Source organism: Battus philenor, unplaced genomic scaffold (genome assembly GCF_028537555.1).
Source record: "Battus philenor isolate CCGP_79_NKW_IND1 unplaced genomic scaffold, ilBatPhil1.0.hap1 SCAF_5, whole genome shotgun sequence".
In the NCBI taxonomy this organism is placed as follows: Eukaryota; Metazoa; Arthropoda; class Insecta; order Lepidoptera; family Papilionidae; genus Battus; species Battus philenor.
Window position 1 is genome coordinate 1,358,156 of NW_027181715.1, and position 27,122 is coordinate 1,385,277.

Genomic DNA, 27,122 nt, shown 5'->3' on the forward strand with positions numbered 1-27,122 from the left:
AATCTATACAGATACAGATAACATTTCAAATTATGTTTATGCCAATTTAAAATTTTTATTGCCTATAATAAAAATCTTTTTTTATATAGTCTTTCCTCTTAATGGAAAACCTAACCTTATAAGACATAGTTATAAATATGTTATTTTACTAGTGGTTATGATTACAGCTTAATTCTTATAAAACATGGATTTTTTTTCAGCTACCTATAGTTAAATTTTTTGTTTTTTTTTTTTTTTTTAGATAGCATTTGAGTTTGACACCCCTGTGTTAGATATGTTGACTGTGTGCTTTGCTATCTGGAACTGTATGAATCACCACTGATATTGTCTTTTGGTCCAGTGTTTATTGCGATTCAATGTCTATGTCGACTAGTCCATTAATTCAAGTTTCTTTTATTAAATTGGGTAGGTAGTAAAATTTTAAATATTGTATGAGAAAGTAACTTATAATGGTCCAACCGGGGAATGGATGCGTGAACTCTGCTAACTTGTCAATGATCATATGGATAGTATGACATATTTGAGTATCGTTTTGTAAGTACATGGGAAATCACTCAATATTAAGTGAAGCATGTGGTATTATTGGGATTTCTACAAAGAATTTAACAACACATTTTAAACATTTGTAATGGAGAAATTAACAAAATTTTTTTGTATCGAATCTCGAGATAGGAGACAGGCATATTCGTCGCCGCGCCCGCCGTGTCATGTGATTATTTGAAACAAAACAACTAGCTGTAAGTTAGTGTTAACGTATTATTTTAATATTATTCATTTAAACGTTCTATTAAAAATAAATGATATTGATTATTTGGTTCTTTTCATTTCAAGCGTTTCCTCGTCCAAGGCATAGTCCTTCCCAAAAGGTCAACACAATGACTTGTCTTAAATACTTAATGGAATCAGGCGTTACCTTGCGGAAGTCCATCCTAAATAAGAAAACTCTGTATGTGTTTGGCACTAATCGGTGTAACATAACTCCTGAAGATGCCACGTGGAGGGGTGAAACAAGTGTTGAGTGATTTGGCGGTGGCAGTTGTGTGATTCGCATTGTTTGCCGCATACGCATTTATCAGCGGGCTGGCGGGCGGTGCACTTTGTTGCACGACTACCACTGCATGTGCGGAAGTGGCTAAATATTGGTCCTTTTCTTACATAACTTGTCTTACTTACCCACACTACCATTACAGACTCGTGATCGTCGCTTGAGGTTACACGGGCCACCTACTGCCATTTCAGACGAGCATATCTTTTTTAATGCAGTTTGCATTTTTGCTAGAGTATAGTTCTCGACAACGCTGTCTTGTTGATCTTTAAAACCTTACAAAGTTCATCGTATACAACCATGTCTAAGATCTTAAATGGTTACCGGAAACAAACGGATCAAAGGGCGTCATTTTCAAACATAGCTGTATTTTGGACGATGAAGTGTTACCTCATAAACAATTTGCATCTGAAGGCAGATAGTTGCACCGCAAAGGTATCAATGCGACACTTAATTATCTCGAGGTCTTGAAAACAAAGTCGGTGCTACTTACGTTTGCACCACGTTGATCGTAGCAGCATTTATTTTATACATATGGAGGTATGTTAATTGTATCAAGATGCATTACTCGCTCTATCTGGACTCTTCTAAATTATATTTATAATCGACTTATCGAATGAGTAAAAATGAAAGAAACAGCTATTGCTGACCGACTGGCTATCAGAAGAGCAAAAGCCAGCGAAATTAGTTGCAAGCATATGGGAGAAAAGATATTGGACTGTAGGTGCCGTAATCCTTGTGACCCAAAAAAGAAAATTAATAAAAATTGCAATGAAAACAATATCTATTTATTACAATAATAATAATACATGGTGTTTTTTTGGCACATGGCAAGTCACAAATAATTTCTAATGAATTGTAGCGTGTAGTGTAGGTTTCTCCATATTTTCATTACAATTTAATATTTCAAATAAACAATAGCATTTATGATCAAAGTCGAGTATTAAACAGATAACTGCATATATAATAGTTCGTACAGATTAAAACTATCGTAATATGTTAAACAATATTCAATCATACAACGAACAAATAAAAAAAATCAATTACAGATATACAAAAATATTGACATTTATAATCTCTACGCATTAGTAAAATTAAATTATTATTCATAAACTGATATGTCTAGTTCTAAAAGTTCGTTAAATTTTTCCACTAAAACCCTGACTTCTAAATTTGCATCAAATCAATTTGGGACAAATATATTTTTCCCAGAAGTAAATAATAATGCAAAATTATAGAATAAAAAGTTAAATACAAACAAAAAAAACTACTTCTAATGTCATTACTTTTTATTGACCGCCAAAACTTCGTACCGAGACGTCATCTTTTTATATTTTTTAAAATTTTATTTTTTTAATGACGAAGAACATGGCGGCCATAAATAAGGTTTTATATAAATTACGTCATTTCAAACAACATAAAAGTAAATAATTATTTAAGCTAATAAGCTAGCTGCTTGTAATAAATCTTTTTCCGCAAGCCTTTTATAATTATTGTCTAACTTTGAGCCTCAATTTTTAATCAGTGAGTCTTTTTTTATTGATTTATAATTTGCTCCTGGCTGTCCGTGCTAGCGGACATTGTGTTATGGCAACACGTTATCTGTGGACTGTCCTCCCGTAGTTTCACTTCGGCCCTCTCTACACTCTCTTTCTTGCAACAAGACTGACTCGGCTCGTGTACTATGACGGCGGACTCTTGACTAGATTTGCAACATTTCTCCTCGGGCGGCGGCTCTTGTTTCTTCTTGCAACAACCTTGCCGTTCTGTTCTTAATAGCTGTACGTCCTCTACGCTCGGGCTGTCTTCTTTCTCGCTTTCCGTGTGGTGGCAGTGGCCTTGTGCGAGAGCTTGAACCTTTTTAGCTCTGGCGACCTTTGAGGGACACTTCTTTGCACCGTAGTAACAGGTGGCATTTGCCAAATCATTGGATGAGTCTCGGGAGGTGCTCGCGGGGAAGTAATGCGACGGCTGTATACAGGTGCGAGTACGGCAAATGAAGAAATCTGATTCTGAATCCGTGGGGGTGTTCAAAAGCGGCGGAGTCGTGCTGTCAGCTAAAACAATGGAGACAGATTATAAAACCTTTTTTTTAAACACCTTTTCTACAACTACATTACAAATACTGTCAACATCATCTAAATACGAAAGCTAAAAATAAATAAGAAATATGAAAGAAAAGGACCGTCAGTTGACTGCTTGCATGTTTCCTCGGACGGTAAAGAATTTATTTGTGCGTCGTATCGTTGTTCTACAAACAAAGCTGCTGGAAAAATTGAAAAAAAAATCTCAAATTAACTATACGTACAATTTATGAAATGCTTACAGATATTTAAAATACAGAATAACATTAGTACTAACACTTCTAAAATGATAACAGTTAAATGTATTTACTGTAAAATAGATAAATAACTCCGTTTATAATTCGTTGCAGTGATAGTAGGTACGTGATACGCCCCGTTCCTAAGCGCGTCAATAGCAGATAATAAACCATGGCAGCGTCTATAGCAGATATAGCGTCATAGCAGCGTTTATAGCATATAGTATATAATGCATCATATAGTAGATAATGCATCATAGAAGCATCTATAGCAGATGAACACAGATAATATTTTAAAGTATTATCTGTATTCATCGCCTATCACTACTGAGTAATGGAATTACATTTTTGTTTTTTTTTTGCTATTTAGAAATAGGCGAAAAAAACAGAAGTAGTTTAGGGAATATTCCATCGATTTGAATTTAAGCGCTAATATTTAGGGCAGTGGAGGTTATGATCTTTCATCACCTTATTTCAATAATTAAATATTATAATTTCATAGTCTTTTGTTTAATAATCAAAAAACTTTTTAATGACCATAGACTAAGGAAAAGATGACGTTTCTACTGTTATAATTAAATAATAAAATTTATATTCACTAATGTATTAACTAAATGATTAAAAATACAATCAACCATATAAGTAATGAACAAATTACAGTCCAATTACTACTGTTCATAGTACGCAAAAAAATTAAACAATCTATACAAAGTAGCGTGGAAAGCGTTCGGTGATCTAGTTACAGAGGTTCCCAAAGTTGTCTAGAAGTCGACAGGGATAGATCCCAGCCCGTTGGTGTGACAAAATGGAGGTTCACAATTCGTAAGCAGAAGTCTACGAAAATGTATCTGGTTTCAATAGTAAAGAACTAAATTGTTGACTTGACTTTACCTATCAATGTATACAGATAATATTTTCAGAAATGCAGCGAATGTTACTGGTAAAAAAATGTTACCGGCACATTTTAACTTTTTTGAAATTTGTGTTTGAAAATTTTAATTTGTTGTTGGAACTCTATTTTTTTCAACCACAAATTTCCATAGTAATCTGTAGCACAAAATATAAGCGAGACTAGAAAGGAATTTTAATCAACTCGCCGTGCAGCTGACAATTCCTCAGACACTGCGCCGACCGACACAATTTTTTTTTAAATTGGGCATTGTAAGCACCAATTAAATAACATATCTCCTGTAAGTCTGATATTACTGCTGATCGCATGATATTAAAACTAAAAAATTTAATCTTAACATTTTTGATCAAGTTTTGTGAATATGGTAGATAGCTGCAAAGGGTCCACCGGGACGAGCTTTTGAATGAGATCTATAAGAAAAAGTTTGGGAACCTCTGGTACAGTATTACGTATTTAATTAAAATTATTCTTTAAATTAAAAATGAGTACACTTTAAAAATGGATTATTTAAAAACTTAAGGCAATTCTACAATCCTAGTGGTACAGATGTAATAATGGAGGGTGGATCTGAAGTGATCATGGTGACAGTACTAGCGGCGCGGGTACTTGTGGGGGCGTGGCTCCACCGCCACGGCGGCGATGGTGTGCTGCAGCTCCAACGCATCCAACTCCTTACACAGCTTGCCCTCGCACACCTCCCAGCTGCATTTCTCGCGCTTGCAGCGCTCTTTCGAAAGGGTGGTGATGAGTAAATTAGTGACGGACTGTGTCGACTACCTGACGTTCTCCAGCCGTGACCGTGTCGGACACACGTCCTAACGGTAACGCTGTATCTATGGATTTTACAAATAATTTACCGATAAAATTTATCGATCACTCACATGGCAGAGAACATCACTAGCACTGGCGGGAATTCGTCGAGTTTAACGCGAGTCATAAATCATTTTAACTAAGCCGTCTCTGTTACTGGTTATGAAAGCATGTGAGATAGGTATACCGTCATCGTGAAACTGTCTGCTGTGTGCAAATGTAATTAAGTTAATAAAAACTGAAATCGATTCGAGCTGTCCTTTAACGAAATGCTTCATCTTATCATAAAAGGCTAATAGTAGTGCTTCTCAACCTTTTTTGTGTCATGTCACTTTAGCCTTTCTAAGATTCTTATGCCCTCTTACATGTGTGACATACGTAACTTTTAACATAAAGAAATATTATTCGTTTTAGAAACTTTAATGACAAGTTTTAGGTAAAAATCACAATGTAATCTAAATTAACCAATGAGCTTAAACTCCAATTTTGACAGAAACTTATTTCAAATTAAAATCAACTTAATACTACACCAATACCTCACTTTGCGTCGTAGTTACGTTCCAAAAAAACACGACGCAAATGCTGCAAAGTGAATTAAGATTTTCTATAACAAACCATGTAAAGATCGAAGATAGGTTGCAGGGTTACGAAAATACTACTTTTTAAAGAGAAAATTGAACAAAGTAAACATTTAAAAAACAAAAATAATATAACTTTGCTAATAAATAAATTAGAGAAATATTTACATTTTTTGTAACCAGAAACAACACGTAAAAATTTATATAAATTTATTATTCTCTTTTAAAAAAGCACAACACACAACATTACAGAACACTACGCAATTGAAACTGAACTCTAAAATTAGCAAAACAAAGTAAAAATAAAACTATTAAAATTGCATTGATTTTTAGTTTGAAAGGGAATCCCCGATTTTTGATTGCATGGCGCTATTAGAAACAAAGGTGTTGCCATCTTTTAGAAAAAAAGAAAATTTCAAAAAAAAAATTAAAGACTCGAACCCAAAACACCGCAACCTCGAAAATCTAACGACGAACAGTGAAAAATTAGTACTAAAGAAGCAGTGACGCAACTTCGAAAAAAACGCAAAACGAAACGACGCAAAGCGAGGTATTGGTGTACTATGAGCCATACAGGTGCGAACAACTGCATTCAGTAACGAGATTTTAAAACATCCGGGATTCCCCGCGGAGTCTGCCGTCTACCACAGATATATTTGCTTAACGACACAAAACACGCAGTTGAAATTTTGGTCTCGTCAAGCGAAATTATACCTAATAATTATTTACCGTCATTATTTATAAAAATCCTTTTTTTTTTGCTAAATTTTGGCATCGAAATCTGGCAATACGTTCAAATGGCCCACAACTATAGATGTAAGGCCGGTTTAAAACGAATTAAACCAATCGGTTTAAAACGAAAAAAACCGTTTAAAACCGAAGAAACCCATTTTTTTCGATTTTAAACGTTTAGTGTTGACGACTATGTTTTTCTTAAATATAAACACATTATCTATTCCAAGCGTTGACATTACCTAGCTAAGTTAAAAAACTATTACCTTGTTAACTATATTGGTTATTTTGAAAAGATTTATCAATCAGTTTCATTCGGTTTAAAACCAAACTCACACACTTGCACTTCTCACGCGGAGAGACGTCAAGATGCAACGTTGCCAGCTCGCCTACTCCACACCACACACACACATACATAGCGTGTTGCGTGCGGACATGTCAGTGTTGCCAGTATTGTAAAAAAATGTACAAATTTGGATTCAATATAAAGGTACTCGTACCAAATATGCCAAACATTACTAAATAACTAAAATGTAATGAGCTGTTATAAAATTAGATTATTAGGAACCCGACTTTTTCTTGAAAGTAATAAAAAAAACTGGCTAATCTTACACAGTCCACTCGACAACATGATAATCGTACAGTCAAGAAAGTCATGAAAATTTATGAGGCGCCACTATCTTTGTAAAACTGACTGACATTTCTGTCCTAAAATTAAATATGGCAACACTTTATTTCTTTTCATGACTTTCTTGACAGACTGTGTGTGTGCATAGCAGTCGGCGGTGGCTCTCTGTCGGCAAACTCTTTGAACAGAAATTGAGGAGTGGACCTTTACTCAAAGGTCCACTCCTCAATTTAACCTTTATTTCCAAGTAGTTAAGGTCTACTCAGACCTTAACTACTTGGAAATAAAGGTCAAAACGCCTATCCACAATTTCTTTATGATTTAGGTACATATTTTAATATATTGTGTGTAATTTTGTTTCTTTATAATTATAGTACTTTATATGTAATATACTTACCTACATAAGTATAAACTGCATAGGTAACTAACACAAGACCAAGTATTGTCGATAATGATGTGTAAAAACACTGTTCTTATATTTTAGTAGGCGAGTTTTAAACCGTTTAAAAAGATTTATTTGGGGTTTTAAACCGCCACTTTTGGTTTTAACGTTTTAAATCGGCTTTTTTACATCTATACCCACAACAAAGGGCTAAACTTAAATTACCACCATCCCCTTGGATCGTGGGGCTAAAGTTGGAATAAACAGGCTTAGAAGGTTACCAACGCAACCTTGTCTAAAAAAACTTCCAAATATCTACTTAATCCAATATAACGAGGAATTTAACCAAATATTTGTTAACACTAAAAAATTCTTTACACTGATAGCAAAATTTTTTTCGAGTTTTGTTTAATGAAACGTGTTAAATTTAAAACGTATATCGTGGTATGATTATGACGAAACTGTTTATACAAAAAAATTTTAATCAACAAGCCCTGATAGACAAAATAAAGGTTCATGTGCTCATAGCATATCAGTTTCACGAAGACATGAATGACACTGCAAATTTTTTTTTTACAATCTATGGGTCATTGCACCATGTAAACTCTTTGGAGATATTTGAGACATAATTTTCAAACGCAGCCAATGCTTCTACTTAGATTGGTATATATGGCGCATGGACTCGTTAAAAGAGTTGTAAATAATTTTCGGAATGTAGTTTTATCATTAAAAGCTATATATAGATTATTTTAAAATTCGTAAAAAAACAAACGATAATTTTGACATATTAAATTCATAATGATCAACTCGTTAGAATAAATGTCATAATGACGTAATTTATGTGAAGATTAGTAAGGAGTTCTATTTTCGAATTACAATTTTTTTATATTAATTGCTATTGCGGCTTTCGAATGACCAAAGCGCGGGAAACTGCTGAATGCGGACAATAAGAACGGTCATCGTGGCGATTTTTTTTTTTTGGGAAGCCTATTCCCTGCAGTGTGCGTCTTTCGCCTGACATGATAATTAATTTTGGCCAGTTTTAAAAACTTTCAATGGAACCAATTTACATGCGTGTGTGTGTATACTTATCTAGTTAGTAATAAATTAAGGAAGATATAAATAAACGGAATGGGTTACCGGTGTCGTCGCATTCGGGTGTGCAAATAACCACTCGCCTGGTCCTGAAGCACTGCATCTGAAGTCTCGTCAGTTTGGTGCCGAACAGGAAGTATCCTGAAGGTGGCCATGATTATATTTAAAACCCAAAAATCGAATATTTATTTATTTCAAATATGCACCCTAACAGAAATACATAACATAAATTTATATTACTTACATTAATAACCTTGGATATAATTATGCATTGTTTACATCTAATTATTTTAGAATATGACATGAACAATTTAAACTCTATGTTAAATTAATTATAGAAGAGATTTTATACTTCCGTTACAGATATTTATACTGTTATAAAAAATTTAGGTGGTTTTTTATAAAATGCAAATTCCTTATTTATTGTTCCAAATCAATTTTATCTCATTTAAAGTAATTGCCGTCCAATAAAACGTATTTCTGCCAACACTATTTCTAGTCTTAGAAACAGGCGAAAAAGTTTTTCTTCGGTATAGATTTTAATACCTCCTCCATTTCGGTTTTTATCTCCTCAATGGTGTCAAAACGGCGTCCCCGCAGAGGCCTTTACGTACGATACCAGGCGAGTTTTTGACGCTTTTTTTTTTTCAAAAAATTAAGCTCTTTGGCACCAAACAAGACTTGACGTCTAAGACACAAAACATTCTTTAAAATGGTTTAAGGTCCATCGGTTTTTCAAATTATGTATACAGCAGTAGTTGCTTTAAATTTTGTTACGCCCATTCACACTACAAGTGTCCACTGTAAGTACAGTAACCCCACTAGGGAAAGTAATTGCAAGATAAGGCTAGACACATCCAGCGCTTTATCATTTCACATTCGCTGTAGAAGTAAATGGTGTCACAAATAAGTTAAATAAAACTTATTCTTATCATTTTAAGATACGAAATGCTATGTCTCATAAAGTTTGTAAACACATTAGCTAGCGCACTATCAAACCAAAACATAATAATACTAATGTATCATTGTTTGAATGCTGATGCAGATAAATTTGTGGTACTGAATATTAGCTAGGAATGCACCAGCTTCCACTCACCGAGCATCATTCCGAAGACGACGGCAAGCAGCAGGTGCACGTTGTAGATCATGACGGCCAGCATCAGCAGGTAGCCAACCACGTTGTGCAGCAGGAATACCACCGACTGGTGCATGGTCACCGCCATACTGTCCCAAACGACCATTATACCATTCACCACACATGCGTTAAGCGACGAAATACTTCCTACCAGATCATTTATTTATGATATGTAAAATATTGAAATATTAAGAATTTTAAATTGACGAAATACGTGGAAGTTTTAATATATACTCGTATATATATATATATATATATATGTATATATATATATGTATATATGTATATGTATATATATATGTATATATATATATATATATATATATATATATATTTATAACAAAACTTTGTGTGCGTCGTGTTTGTGTGTGTATGTGTATACGCCGACACGAGTTGCCTATCCACCAACTTTTATGAGCCAACATCCTGACATGTCTGCATTACGCTTGAATGTTCTAACTTCGTTGGCGAATTATTGGGATTTAGTCATCTTTTATAATTTTTGTTATAGCGCCTGCAATATTAACACGAGAAAGGATCCGCCTCGTGCCAAAAAAACGCAAGACCCGCCACTGATAGTGAGAGTTCCTTTTGTAGTGCCGGTTTCGCACCAGCGCGTGATATTTATGATTGCTTTTTGGTATTTTAATTACATTACATGTGTACTTCATTAATAATCCTTTTTGAACAAATAAACAACCAAAAATAAATATGGCTTCTAACTGACTCTCATGTTCAAGACACTGGCAGTGAAGATGTTAACTGTAACAGTTACATTACTAACAGTTAAATCATGAAACGGTTTCATTAATTAAAATAAATTTTAATGTTCTTACCAAACAAGTACATAATATCTTATATAATACAAAAAGTTGATGAGAAAATTCTTTTGCATTTGATATCAAAATTCGATATACATAGGTTTAAATTTATATTCATTTTACGAACCGTACTCGGAGCGATGCCCACCGGCTGACCTGACCAGTGCTGGCGTTGCGGCTGGTCGTAGGCTCCATCGCTCCCGCCTGCTCCCTGCACCGTCAACAAATGTTCATAGATCCACCATCATAGGCACTTGAAATAAACATTGACGCGTTCAATAAATTTATGCCAATTAAAACCACTTCATCGTCATTTGTCTCCTCAAGAGACTTCCAAACAGTCATGTTGAAAGCAACCTAGATCCAGGGTATTCCGGGGTACCTTAAGGTCATATGTCCATCTAGTAAAAATTAAAATCGGTATATTTTAACAAAACATAGCATGAATCAATCTAAATTATGTCTTATCACTGTACAGTTTAAAATTCATATTCCTGCAGCATTCTGACACTTCCGGCCATCAATCGATGTAACAACTCACATCCGTTTTAGCTGATAACCGCTTTCCAATACCGTTGCAAAATGTTGCAAATGTAATTATAATGATAAATAAATGCCAACGCAATAAATTTATCTAAAATGACATTAAAAAATCGCTAATGAAAAATAATAGACATAAATAATAAAAATAATTATCAAAAGTTACTCTTACATATATTATTAGTATCAACATGAAAAAATACAATATTAAATTATTAACGGTAATAAATAATTCAATGTCAAAACAATTATTTATACTTATATATTAAATGAATTAAGGGAAAAAATATTACAATTTTTACATGCACTAAATTAAAAAATAATATTCAAAATTAATAATCATAAAAAATGGGGTAAAAACAAAATACTGGCCAAAAATTACACGACATAATAAATTTTATTGTCTGTTCCAAACTTAAAATATAAAAAACGTACGGTCCACGACGATTTGACAAAGAGAATTGTGCCACGCCAACCGTGCTGGGAACAAAGGCTGCAGATAACTAATAATTATTTGCATTATTTAAAAAAACACATTTACTATGATAAATTAAAAATGTACACTTTTTTTATGTAATAACTAAATATAGCTCCAATTAACATGTAATTAAATATTAATTTAATAAAAAAATAATTGTTCAAAATTGTAAAAATAATTAGTTAAGCATAAAAATGAAATATAAATTTTACTCATTTATTGTTATAAAAATTAAATTGTTGTACAGTTTAAATAAGCCGCCAGAATTTTTTGGCGTAAGATTTTGACTGATGCTTCTAATATACGTTATTATTTAATTTATATGAAATTAAAAAAAAATAATACGTCTATACTACGGATATATTTCAAAAAGTGCATGGAATCGCATTAAGGGTTAAATAAAAACCTTTATTACGCTTAAGCCAGCATTCATTATTTAAGTTACTTTTAAATTTTAAGAATTCCATTAGATTACAATTACTTATAAAATATTAATTTAATCAATTCGAATAATCCCTTTCGATATCAAACTGACAATAAAAACAATTGGAATTTTAAATATAAACATAGTAAATGGCTTCTTGCAGATTAATACGCAGACGTAAGCTAAGCAAGAGATATTTGTTTATTAAACTTCTCTTTGATGAGTAAGCCGTCAAGAAAAAACAACTGAACAACGTGAGGGTCATCGCATGTTAATAGAGGCATTTCTAAGTTAGGTTCCGAGGGGATCGCTGCTTACCAGAGTACTAGCTTAGACTCACAAAGACTCAAAATCAACTCCCAATAACTTAAACACGTTAGCGTAAAATGGAAATAGCGTTTTGAATAATTTTTTAAAAAAATTTTCAAACAATAAAATGTCTAGTTATGTAATATTTCTTAGTAGATCGTGTTATTAAATATTTTTAATAAACAACCCCCTTCTTTACAGCCGCTGAACGCCCACTGCAAAGATGGCCACAATGGGCGGTCTAGCCCTGCCCACATCCAGATTTTCCACTACCTTAACCATGTCGACCTACATTATAAATATTTTACTTTAATTTAGATTTACATCCTAAAGTGTGTATACATAATTCGGCTATTTATACATAAAATATAAAATTGTGACTTTTATCGTCTAGTTATATTTATTTAACAATTTTTATACAATTTATATAACGGCTAATTCAACGCTGAATACATTCTCTGCCCTTAAACCGTTCGGGCGGTGCAAAGATAAATTAATGAAAGTAGATGATTCAAGATAATATCATTAAAAAAAAACATTTGAAATCAAATTTAGAAGGAAAATAATCATTAAGTTAAAAAACACATTATTTAAAAGTTTTAACGATATAGCAAAATGTCTAGAATCTAAGCTTTTCTTTATTGTGAATGAAGTTAGTGCTGGTAGCCGTGTAAGGCTGTCACAGCTCGGCGTCAGAACTCCCGGAAGAAAAAACCGTTCTAAATTTTTATTACACTTGAAAACGACGCCGTACAGTTGGTACAACAAGGCCATTACTCTTAATTAAATAACAGTTTAATTTGTCAGAGCAGTTGTAGCTTAGCGGTGGAGGACAGAGACTTGTGGTCGTTTGTCGCAAGTTCGATTTCCGGGATACAATCTAATATAATTCATACTACAATTGCAAATCTCAGTTCAAAGTGAGTTAATAATTCTACTAGTGTTAATAATACCCCAAAGATTTTTAATCTGTTCACATAAATAATAATAAATGTGTATTATTATTGACAATTCTCAAATTAAATTTTAGTAAAGTTGTACTAAGTAGTAAAGTTATAAATTTATAGCTTTCATAACCAAAACGTATTTAAAATATGTGGTACCTTTTACTATTCAAACCAAACCACGGTCACAGCTCTAATAATGTCAATGTCATTTATTCCCGCGCATTTTGCATTGCGCAGTTGCAGTAGAATTCAAATAATTTCCCTTTCAAACGCTAAGACAATTTGGCACGACAGAATAGTTGTATATAGCACTCTACTCTGGATCGAACCTAATAGCACCGCAAGGGTTTTCAGCGCCAGCAAGAAAATTGTAAATTCTGGTGCATTCTTCCTCGTTTACAGCCAAATCTTTTACCACACAGGCCGTTCGATTGTGGAATGATTTACCGCTGAATATGAGACGTGCTAACTCACTGCCAATTTTCAAGAAAATGGTTAAGAAATATTTACTAGACCTATAATTATCTATCTGTTAATTCATTTATTTTTCTTTCTCTGTTTCTTTATTCTTTGTGAGACAAGTGCAATCGTAATCAGTTTGACGTGTTTATTTATTTTATGTTTATATAAGTTTGTTTATAAATACATATGTTTTGTACACGTCAACTACCCATTATTAGTGCTTCTTCTACCTTTTCCATACTATGGTTGTCTGTAAGAGATTGCCTCGTGTGATAAGACCGCCTTTTGTACTTTTTTGTATATTATTGTAAAACTATTTAAATGTATCCTAAAGTGTACAATAAAGAATATATTAAATAAATAAATTTCGGGACGGAATATTGAATATACCAGCGCGTGAGACTGTGGGAACTCCTTAACTTGGGGACGGAATTCCTAACATACTGCAGAGGGCGAACACTGAGATGGTTTTACTGGATTACCCACTAAATAACCCTCAGTGTTTTACGCTTTCACATGTACAATAAATCACCCTGTATATTGTATTACATTTAGTTTTGATTTAGCGCAAATACGAATAAATACACATTCGATTCAATATCGATATACAACAGACTAAACAATGACTGCTTGCTATTCGTGTGACACAGTATACAAAATATTGAAACTTAGCTCTGAGAACATTTGACAGTACAATGGTCGGTTGTTCTATTCCGTCTGTAGGCTGTGTGATTGTTTGCTGTCTCAATTAATTGTATGGAGTGATTTTCATACTCCATTTGTCATATACATGTTGATTGGTTATTAGTTTTAAAAGATTTAGAATTGGATGTATATCGACCTAAAAATATATAATGCTGCTGATTAATATTTAAAATAAATTTTAATTAATTAATGTACGGATAACATGCTATATAATTATAGAAAACCCTTTAATTTCTTGTAGAAAGAAATGTTACATAGTTATGAATTTGTTGTTTTGTTTCTTTAATCTACATCCGGCTTGTTTCTTTAATCTACAAGAACCCCTCCGCGGGTGAAGGCATCCTCTAAAGAAGACCAGATTCCTCTGTCTTGTGCTGTTTGTCTCCAGCTCGGACCTGCCGTTTTGCTAATATCGTCGTCCCCTTTGAAATTTTCCCCATGAACCTTTCCATAGTGTCACCCTTTTTGTCCATTTCTCGTCTGACAGCCTTGCTATGTATAACATGCTATATAGTATTCTATTATCACATCGTAGACCATTAGGGTTCCGTATATGAATTGTTTTTTCGTCTATTGAATATATAAAGAGTTAAACTATCGTTTCACTGAATCTCATGTACCTTAAGCTTTCTATTGAATTTCGGTCAATATTATTGCTACAGTAACGTGAATAGTGGACGCCTGAGTAAACAACTTTTCTGAAGATATCTTGGCATATCCACGCAAGTTCAACGAAGGATTCATTCCACAACCCGCATGTCACCACTAATACAATGTTTCTACAGTGAACCGTGTACTTGAACAGATGTACTTACTTGCGCATTAATTAAAAATTACTGCGCAGGAATTTACGAGGGTAATTTTAAACGGTGAAGTATAAATCAGAATTGCTTTCGTTTTGCCTCTACTTCTGTGATGCTATTTATCATAAAACTCAAGCACTCACCGATCACACAGCAAATTTCTCCTCTCATCAGACCGATAAGGATACAGCTTCTTGTGCGCCTCGCGTTGTACGTTTGCCAAGTACACCTGCATATAAAATCTCATGTGCTCATTGTGTCCTGATCATTTTTTATCCTCTATAGCTGAAGCATTTGACCTCTGTCTCGCCTGATGTTAAGCGATGACGAGGTCTACGATGGTACAAGAAACCTATTGACTCTTGTCTTAAGGACTTCCGTGTTATAATTGTCTGGAAATAATGACGCGGGAGGTTGTTTTACTTAGGAGTGGAAAGGCTTTTCGCGCTGTAAAAGTATTGGCAAAACGCTTAGTGCAGGTAGAAGGAATTTCAACCGTGTACAGATGTCGTGTGTCTGTGCGTCTTGTAAAAGGAAAGTAAACAGCAAGTGCCTCAAGTTATGAAATTGCTTATTTAAATCTCTGGGCTGTGTTTTGTAACAAACACAGAGTACTGTCGATAACTTTATTTTCAATTTATTTTGATATAAAGTATAACATAGTCGCTTAACGCAGACAGCACAAAGCCGGTCATTGTGACGATATTTGGGAGAGGCGTAAGTCTTACATGAGACGTCTATTTTCAAAACTATTTGTTAATATTTGTATAATCATAATCTATCATAATGGCTTGTTTAAATTTTTATTGTATATCCAATACATTTCTTTATTTCAGATATATACACATAAAACATATCTAAATACATAGTTACATCAAGTAACTATGACGCCAATATGTACAGGGGCCTAAAAAGAAAATATCAGTTAGAGAAGTAAAATAAGTGTGGATACCTGTTTTCAGAGGTATTCAAGTCTTCATCCAGATACATCAAAGGATATTTCTATGTATTAGCCAGGGGCGGCTTAACCTATGGTGCAGGGCGTGCAATGCACACAGGCGCCGCCGTCTCAGGGAGCGCCGTGGCGCTCCTTAATAGTCCCTAATAGTAGTTAATAGTAATAGTAGCCGCGAGGGGGGAGGGAGGTGAGGCCTTAGGGGCGCCAGGGTTTCATTACATACGGGCGCGACACGAGCTAGAACCACTCCTGCTATTAGCACTAAAGTAACATGTTTATTTGTATATCATACATACCTTGGAACCTTCGAAGAGAAACGCTACGAAGAACAGGACGATCCACGTGAGTGCAAACGCCCAGCGCGAGCTCACCTCCAGGCCGGGGAAGAGGAACTCTCCCACGTCGTAGCCGAACCACATCCACATGTGCATCATGGTGAGGCTCTAACATCAGCTACACCCTGGACAATGGAGATTAACAAATTAAAAAAATATATATATAGGTTTAAACATGGTGTTGTAGCGTTCATATAAAGTAAATCATAACATTATATAAGTTACACTAAAGCAATATAAAATCCGGTAAGAGACCGAATAAGACCTCAACGAGCTGGTAGACGGAGCGTGGATGGATAGTTACCCTGCTAGAAGTACCAATAAAATATTCAAGGTCGCGGAATGTCGCTGGATACGGGCAGCGCAAGACATTGTCATGGCACCACCATCTTTGAGAGCGGTCTTGTTGCGGGAGTCTATGGGGTGATATGATGTTTTTTTTTTAATCAAAAAGACTAATGCTCGACACAGATGAAGCCTAATTTGATTCAGCCTTTATTGGTAAAACACATTAACCCAAACTTGTTATGAAGACAATGACGACATATTTGAAAGTAGATATTGATACAGGTAAAATATTTGAATCCTTATTTGTATGGTAATATTAATGTTTTTTTTTTATCTTTCTCTTTATATTATTACTTTTGTTATTTATCATAGATTATTTTATCCAAACATCTTTGATTGATATTTGTAAATTTTTATTTTCACTTCATCGATAATATTTATAAATGGTATTAAAACATCTATTTGATTTCATTTATATTTCTTTGGCCGCACAAATGAAAGCGAAATATAGAATCGATCAATCGATTGATTTCGTTTAATACAAGAGATTTCATTACTTTTTTTTTCACACGAAACATTTTCAAAATTTAAGTTCGCGGGACATTAGGTCATTTCACCCGCTCAAGTGTTTCGGCGCGCGAACGAAAACCGAATTTAGAATGCGCCGCCCTCGTGTCCGTGTGCGACGTAGGGCCGCACTCTCCGGCTACACAAATCGATTCTCTCCAAACTCTGATATCGATTCAGACAGTTCAATCTTAGGAGAAAAGGTTCACACCTTTCTCAAATAACCGAGTAATTATCAATTAGTCAACACAATACGACCCGCATCGCTACTCAAGTAGATGTTTTTTAGCTCTTGTATTTCTGAAGCTCCGAGTTTAAAAATGCTGTGATTGTTTCTAGGCTTTGTTAGCAGATGGATGAAAATCGAATAAAGCCAGGTCAACACGTTGTACCGAATACGATATACGCTAATTTTTAACAGTATCTAAGCTTTTCAAAATACTATCTGCTTACATTGATATGTCAAGTCAAACACCACTAGTTCATTATTATAGAAACCAGATAAATGTTTGTGGACCTCCAGTTTCGAGTTGTGAAATACCATTTTTTATCACCAACATAGAATCCCATCAAGTATCTCGTGGTGCCGGAGGGTATTGGTCGGAGTGAGAACTAAGAGTCTAACATGTAGAAGGATCTAGAAGTCGAGGGGGTATTAACATAAAGAATGACATTTAATAGTCGCCATTTCATTCCATAGACGCCCACTGCAAGGTATAAGTCTCTTTTTCAAAAATAACTATGGTGGGATATACCATAAGTAAGAAAAGGATCAATATTTAGCCACTTCCGCACATGCAGTAGTAGTCGTGCAACAAAGTGCACCGCCCGCCAGTCCGCTGATAAATGCTTATGCAGCAAACAATGCGAATCACACAACTGCCACCGCCAAATCACTCAACACGTGTTTCACCCCTTCACGGGGCATCTTCAGAAGTTATTAATAACTCGGAAGTGGCTAAATATTGGTCCTTTTCTTACTTAGGATAGACTTCCGCAAGGTAAGGCCTTATTCCATTAAAAAAATGGATATACCATAATCGCTATGCTTGGCAGACGGGTGATCGCAGTGTGAAAACCTGTTTGAGAGCAGTGGTAATCTTATAAAGTACAAACTGAATTATATAAGAATGAAACCCGGGAATCGAATACGCGACCTACGACTACAAATCTCAGTCCTCCACCGCTGGGCTACCACAGCTCTCGTAGCACTTAATACAACACACAAACATCTCTTTATATAACTGAGGAGACACAAATAAGTTTTTAAAATTAAGAATTTAATTCTAACTTATTTCGAACACAATACAGTTCCAGGTGATATTCGGTCTATCAAAATAGTCCCCCGGACAAATCTTCCTGTTTGTATTGATTTTCAAAACTGCGACACGCGTAGATAACGAACAATGGAGTTGTTGCTCCTTAGACGCGTACAGGTGGCCTACTACATTATAAACGATTTAAAAAGTCACCAGCCATCGCACAGTCGCATATGAGTCAAACCAGAGCGTATTATTATAAACAAGAGACGAACAATAGTGCGGTTTATTATTTATTTAATATAGACCGCGCGACATTCAGTCACGTGAATGTCACATCGAAAATTATTTCTTGGCGTAGTGGAAACAAAGGAACAGATAACACATAGAATTTAAATCGCTCAGACTACGTGGGCGTCTATTATGTCATTTTAATTTCGATGCATATTTATTTCATTATTTTTCACATACCATCTTTTTATAATGTCTTTGTATATAGAACGTAATTCTAATTTTGAAAGCACCTTTAATTACGTAATATTATCGTCGTAAATCTTTCAGTTTGTTTTAATTATTGGAATAATTGGAAGCTCAGAGATTTCATCAACTACATAAGACTTTGATACATACGCGAACAAATGAACAGATAGATGGATGATATTTAATACATAAATTATTGTGGTTCTATTCTGTAGCGATTTATTTTGTACACCAAAGTGATTACACAAGACATACAACACAGCCAAATTTACGCAAGCTATAGAATCTAAAAATGATAGTGGCTTTAAATATAATCAATATGTATAGGATGATCGATTAAATTTCCAAAAGCTTGAAAAGGGCGAAAGCATTAAAAGTAGTAATCTGAAATTTGAAAACGCTTTTTGTTATCATATTATCATTACTGCAATATTTCTAAAATCATTGATTTTTGGTAAGGGTGTACCGTACATTAATTGACAACAAATAAAGAATACATTCCCCCTTTAAAGCATTTACACCCATAATCAATCATCCTGTATACAATGCCGTTTAACATATATTTAGAATGTCATGCTCGTTAATATCCTCACCATAGCAGAGACATTTTAATTCACATTTTTAACATATTATGCCAGAGAAGCCAACACTAATCGTTCTGTTAGGGGCCTGTGCAAATATTTTTCTGAGGTTCTACAATATGTTCCGCTATGGGAAAGAAAGACAACGTTATGAAGAGGTTTGTTATCATAGGCAGTGTAAATGGGCTCGGTCTGAGATGCCTCAGTGGGAGATATAGTGGGTTGTGAAGAGAGCCGTGCAACGATTTCTTGCATGCGGCTTCGCTAAAAGCACACCATATTAAGAAAAAAAATATACACTTTGCCGTCTGTGTAACCTTTATAAAAGACTGCCAGTTTCGATTGCAGCAAAGGATCGAGGAACGAAATAACGCTAGAGAACTATGAGGAGAGTGGCCGCACCTTTCTAGAATTTAGCAGAAAGGTCGTAGGAGAAACCATCAGAAGGAATAAATAAGTAAAGAACAGAAAGTAACGGATGTCCTGATCGAATAGCAAGAAATAGTGATAAAGCTGTGATATAGGATTTGGAAGTAAATAGAAAAATTAAGATAGCCTAACAAAAATTAAAGTAAGCTAAAGAATAGAACATAAGTAATAAACAAAATAAATCCAAACTGCTATTTAGAATTTCTGAGGTAAGGCGATGGAATCGATGCGATGTATGGAAGGAGATAAAGTATGAGAAGCAATGGAAGAGTTTATAAGAGATAAAAGAGGAAAGAATTGAGACGAATAAAAAATGGGTGTGAAAATTAAAATATGTGAATATACGCTATTCAGGCGGAGGTGAGTTATCACCCGAGCACTTGGCGAGGAAGATAATGGCGAACGATGATCGATGAAGGTGTACAAACGTATAAAGAGTCTTTACAATTTACATGATCCTAACAGAACGACAGCGACCAAATCAATGATGGCGTCCGAATTCAATTCGGCTTTCGAATTTGAATTCGAAAGCGCAAGAGTTATTTCACTTAAAAGTATTATCGTCTTAGTGGCCAGCAATAGGGAGCGCGAACGCTACATGTGAAAAATTATTTTTCACAAAACAGTTCCTGTGAACCATGACAGAGTATGAACGAGAGGTCCCCAAAAACGGAAATCATTTAAAAAAACACATGAAAACGTGAGCTTAATCTATCTTCCGGTACTATATCAGGGTGTACAATTTTATGTAAAATTATCGATAAGGTATTCAGAATTAAAAACAAAAGCAACATGGTAATGCCATCATTTTTTTTTTGTAATTCGCCATTACCTCGCTATTAACATCGTATCAATGTCTGATCATACCTCTCACAGATGTAAACGCGTGAGAGTTACGTGGAAATAAAGTCTTTGACCGTCCTTCAATCACGAAGGAACTAAACTCAGTGTTGAAAATAAAATAGCAAAGAAGTAAGGTGATTGATGGCTGCTGTCACTTTGTCCTTGATATAAACCAGGGGTGGCCACGCTTACAAGAAAGCCGGAGGCTTTTATCAAAAGTAATATTTTTTCGCGAGCCGCTATTAAATAAGTATTTAAAAGGTATCCATAAAAATATTATTAATTTTATAGATATATCTAACACATGGATGCACAGACCAATGGATGGCAAACCAAAAAAATTACCTCTACTTATGGCGGCCGGCCCGCCATCAGTTCATGATTTGTCCGAGTGGCCCCTAGTCTTAATAAGTCTGTGCAACCATGATCTAATACATAAAATTCTCGTGTCACGGTGTACGTGATTGAACTCCTCCGTAATGGCTCGACCGATTTTCGTGAATCTTAGCGCGCATATTGGCCAGGGTGGAGAAATGGACTACATCTATTTTTCATCCCCCTAAATGTTAAGAGTGGTCCACTCCTAAAGTTATTTTTTATTTTTTGGACAAAATTTTTTGTTTTTATTTTTTTATGATACAGCATATTAAAATACATACAACTCTAAATTTTCACCCCTTTACGATCAACCCATATTTTTTATTTGTTAATAACATACAGGGCAAAACAACGACTGCGTTTTATCTAGTTTATGTATAGAATTTAAAATTAAATACCTTTATTTTACTTGTCTTGATAATTTATTTTTTAATAAATCTTTCTGTGCTTGAATTTTATATACTATTTTTATAACTATTTCACTCATTATAGTGGCATATTTTACCATCAATATACAGAATGATTGTTTATAGTTGCAAAAGCTTTAAAAGTTTGAATATATAGCTCATTTACTGTTAATTATAAGATAAATTTCATCCTAAAATCAACGGTTCCAAAAATAATAAATAGCATAATGATAATATAATAGTAAAAGACTTTTTCACAATTCGGATTACTATTACAGACATTGTACTGCCATAAGTTATTGGCTTGAAACATTTAAATAGAAAAAAAATAAACAAATATGACATATTGCACAGTGATTACATCATATATAGCTTTTATATAGATATGTAATAAGCTATTTTATTTTAATATTTAATAAGCAGTGATTATAAAATTAGTTGCATGATTTTAATAATTTATTACATGCTAATTATACTTCATAAATAGCAAATATACGACTGCGATATTAAATAAGTCACAAAAACAGCAATTAATATAGGTATATCCATCAGTTAAGTTTTCGAATAATGTTGAAATCAACCGGTTTTTTATTGGAACGCAATGGTAATGTTTGATCGGGTTTACATTTCGTACATTGACCCATGTTAAAAAAATTATCCCTAAAGTTTTTTTGTATATTTCTCTGAAAGACTTCGGGCGTTAATACCATGAAGTTAAAGGTCGATTATCGATCAAAAGAAATAACGCGTATAATTATAAAATAATCTGAACCAGACACTATGGGTTGGCAAACGGAGCGGAGAACGGCAACCCACAAGTACCTTAACAAGGACAGATGAACTTATTAACGTCGTAATAAAAGTCATCAGCATAGGAAATCTATGGGATAGGTCTATGTCTAACAGTGAGCATCATATGGCTAAAATTATGATGATGTACACACAACAAGTACCCCTTTCTCCTCTTTAAGTAGTAGTAGTGGTAGTAGTAGTAGTAGTAGTAGTAGAGGCCACCGGTAGAGGACTAAAACATGCGATGATAGATCACAGGTTCGATTCCGCAATACAACGTTATGTAATTCACACTTTGTGCATTATTGATATATGATTGCCATTGCTCATAAACAAGCTTCCAACGTATGAGCAGCAGCGTTCACCTGCCAAGCGTGGCGATTACGTTATATCCCCCATATAAATGTTAGCGGAAGCCGACACGACAACGACAAACATACACAGGAGCACTTCGGATTAAAAATTGTTCGATTTTTTAGAATTGCCTATCCTCTTAAATATTCTCCTTTTCCAGGGGCAACATAACAACGGTATTGACAGATTTATGTTATCAATTTTAATAAAAAAATGTAATATGTGATATAAGGTTTTAATAAAATTAATTGAACGATAGAATAGAAATGCGGATTTTTTTAAAGAGTATATCATCCAAAAGGATTTCGTCCAGTTGTAGACACTGTTAGGACTGAATATTGTTTTGCACAGGCTGCAATTGAGCTAATTTCTCGAGGAACATTTTCGTTCAGAGATTGTTATTGTAAACTGTCTCTTTGAGGTTGCCTCATAAAAAAAATCCATTGGAGTTAAATGGGAGTGACCTTGGTGGCCACGAAATATCCCCAAAACGACAGATCAGTTTTTCGAAAAGGCCGTTCTCGAAGCATATTCAACAACGATATCCGTAATGATGCGTCGGTAATTCTCACCATTAACATTGTCGCTTGGCCTCGATCATTTTTGAACAAATATAAGCACTTTTGAATCGACGATTATTTTAACATTATAAGTAATAAGTTATCATCGGGAAATAATGGTGAACTGTTGAAAAGAGCCGGCCAGAAAAGAAGGCCAATAGCTGCTCTTTAAAGTGAATATAACAATTTTTCAAGTGAACATTATAATAGCATGCAAATAATTTAAAAATCCAAGTTCGACACATAAAGATCAACTAAAAAGTCTTGAACGCTACAATAATATTGATTTAATGTAATACTTTTAATTTTAGATTTAAAACTAAAAAACGGAACGTCAGAGATATCTCGTGGAATTTTATTATATATGCATACATCCATACCCATGAAGTGTTTTGTTAATATTTTGAAAACGAAATGTAGGCGTTACGAGTTTATTTTTATTTTAATATTAATCCCGTGTATGTCACTACTCATACGAGATTTTGAATTATGGCGCATAAATATTATGTTCTTAAAAAATTATTTCAAAGCAACGGTTAGAGTAACAATTTCCTTAATAACAACGGTAGTACTTGCATTGCTTGTTCACGAAGCAGTTTAAGTGAAAATAAACCTAGTCGCTCCAAAAAAGAGGATTTTACTGCGAAAACGCTCCAACATTGATATAAAATTTTTAGTTATTGAACAATTACAATTTCAAAAGGATGTCACTTCAGATGCTTATTTGAAATTTTATGAATAATCACTTTTGAAAGTTCTAGTTAGGCTACTCTTTTACGGTATTGAAAGCGGTTCAATTTCACATATACGGGTTAGAGCAATATGAGAAAGAGAGCAATTAGTTCAATGTTTTTGGGGGTCCTTTAATATTGACTAAGCTTTGGAAGTGAGTTTTTCATAGCTGAAGCATTTGCACGGAATCTCTGCACCCAGGAACAAATTAAATTACAATCCATCCATCGAATATAACCAGTATAGGGGATCTTAATCTGATTTTGGTTTTTCTATCAAATCGTGTTCTTCTGGCATCTTTCCCATGAAGTATAAAAGTGATCGCTGTGAATATTTCCGAGTATATACTGTCATTTAATTAATCAATAACGACATTATTATGAATCCCCTAATTACACATTCAATAAGTTCCCAGTTTGAATATAAGTACATACAACTCTCTTTTTACAGTCTTTTTCACACAATTTTAAAATGAGTGTTTTCGTTTCATCAATAAAAATTAATATATTTTTTTTCACTAATTTTTTTTCTTTTAATGGCCTCCGTTTTTGGTAGCTTCTCGTACTTCTTCGTCTTGGGGTGTACCCAAGGGATATTATAACAATAATAATTTCTTTACAAAATTTTATTATTCACATATTCTTTCATTCCTTTTTATTCTTTGTTCCGTTCATACCTAACCTCCTCACCGAATTTTACAGGTATTACATTTTCTACATTACTTTAATTCCAATTTTATATTCTAGCACGTATTCCTAATTTTGAGTGTCTTACAGAGACTTGTCTGTATGCAGCTACAAAATAAAATTTTCGATATATCGTTTTTTTTTTCAGAAAATCTTTTGAATAAAATATTTTTTAAATTTACACGATTTATTAATATTGTTGAACAAATCCCCAAATTTACTTAACGCCGCATGTATTTTGAAACGAATTTTTTGCACGCTTTTCTAACACACTTATCTATTGGGTAAAAAAAAAGGTGAGTGTATCAAAATTGTCGATAAATGGTATAAAAATATTACGGCGTAATTTATACTTAAATTATTTCAAACTGAAGTTTTCATTATCTACAAACTAATATTATGTCAATAAACACTAACAGGGAAAGTAAACGATATGAATAGATAAAACTTATCTGAAAACAAATATACATATAAATAGATAATGGTATTATTTTTGTAGAATTATGGTGTCAAACATCTGTTATTTCTGGTGATAGGCATCTTTCATAGGAGCCTTCAATTAAATATTACTATATGCACTATTTGCTTCTTTGTAATTGAAGGCTATAAACTTTCTGTCACATGATCAATCTCACCTGCAGATTGGGTCAAACCCAAAAATAATAACTTGTATGTGGCGACAATGAAAGTTTTTAGTAAGGATCAGTATAAATAAAATATTAAAAATAATTAATTCAGAAAAAGAACTCTACTAATGTTTTCATTTTGTCATTTAATATCAGAAATTGGTCACAAATTAAAAAGACCTTAGTGTTTGTTGATAAAACTCTATCTCATACTACTTTTTTCAACTTAGGCATCATCATCATTATATTATCCAATACACACTCACTGGAAGACACACATCACCCAAAGAATGCTATGATGACCAGTCTTTTTAGATAGTATCCAATAGGCAGGCTCCTACTCAATCCTTGTGTGTGTATGTATACAATATGGTAAAATATTGTTAATAATTAATAATAATGTCTATTCTTCTAAGTCAAAATATGCACAGGAAATAATTGACAAACAGATAATAAATTACACTACACACACACACACACACATATATATATATATATATATTTATATATTTTAAGTTGCAATATCCATTTTTATTAATTAAAATATATAAACCACTTGTAGACTAAATATATATATATATATATATATATATATATATATATATAAATAGTGGTTTATATATTTTAATTAATAAAAATGGATATTGCAACTAAATGAGAAACCTATATATTTCACCCTTTAAAGGGCCCCACATCTTTAAAGGGGTGAAATATATAGGTATTTCACCCCTTTAAAGATTTTACTTTCCTATATAATATATATAATAAGTTTTATTCTTTTAAATTATTTATTAAAATAACTTTATATGTAACAAGTATAAAAGAAGCAGTTTAAAAAAAATAACAAAAATTTCACAAAAGCTTTTATGAATGCATTAATCAAGTAATTTAAATATTTTAGAATGTGAATAAATTTCTCTTATTCATGAGAATAATTTTTTAACTAAAGGATGTAGCTTGAATATATATGGAACATATATCATGTCAAAATACAAACCATGCTAAACATCACCACAATTTAAATATAATAATTAAAAATTTCAATTAAATAAAGATTAAAGTTAGAAATAAATTTCATTTTTATTTCTCCTACTTTAATTACAATAACATACAAAATATATCAAAAATATTAATGAACTTATCATAATAATGTAAAAATAATACAAAAAGTTTTATTTTCATTCTGATTAAAAAACATTAGATAATAGATTGAATAAGTATTACCTTTGATTGAAATATCAATGTTCTGATGTTAACAAGCTCACCATCACTCTTTAGTAACCAGTTCTTACTATATACGGTGATAACATCGTTATCAGATAGATAAATAACAAATAGAGTAAATAAAATATATAGCCCTAAGTATTGATAATATTCGATAACCAAGGAATATCACCGCTTCGGAAAACCATATCAATATTCACAGGGAAATTAAAATTAAAGATATTTTTTAATTCTGCATTCAACTATTTTACGCACTGGACAAATTAATTGGAAAATAGAAAGGGAGGCACGAAAAGACAGAATCGACGACACTACAACCACAGAACTAAACCCATTTTTGTTTAAAACCTAATAGAATTGGGGACCTGTCAGCTGTTTTTACTGACGGTGTCATCTTGACAAATATTAAGTTGCCACACTTGTATTCCTGTCAAATTAAGCACAGAAGCTAAATAATTAGAGTTAAAATTAATTGCAAATACCACCAATTTTTTAAACC

At 33.4% G+C, this 27,122-nt stretch overlaps 1 protein-coding gene across 1 annotated transcript; it reads right to left on the reverse strand.

Moving 5' to 3' along the window:
- Positions 1–1,853: 1,853 nt before the first annotated feature.
- Positions 1,854–26,989, reverse strand: LOC137929448 (uncharacterized). The gene is made up of 7 exons (XM_068772400.1): positions 26,624–26,989; positions 16,379–16,542; positions 15,268–15,353; positions 10,584–10,667; positions 9,597–9,724; positions 8,546–8,641; positions 1,854–3,102 (listed from the first exon to the last, which is right to left on the reverse strand). The coding sequence occupies exons 2-7, from the start codon at positions 16,514–16,516 to the stop codon at positions 2,582–2,584; spliced, it is 1,053 nt and encodes a 350-aa protein (XP_068628501.1). The 5' UTR covers positions 16,517–16,542; positions 26,624–26,989; the 3' UTR covers positions 1,854–2,581.
- Positions 26,990–27,122: the final 133 nt, after the last annotated feature.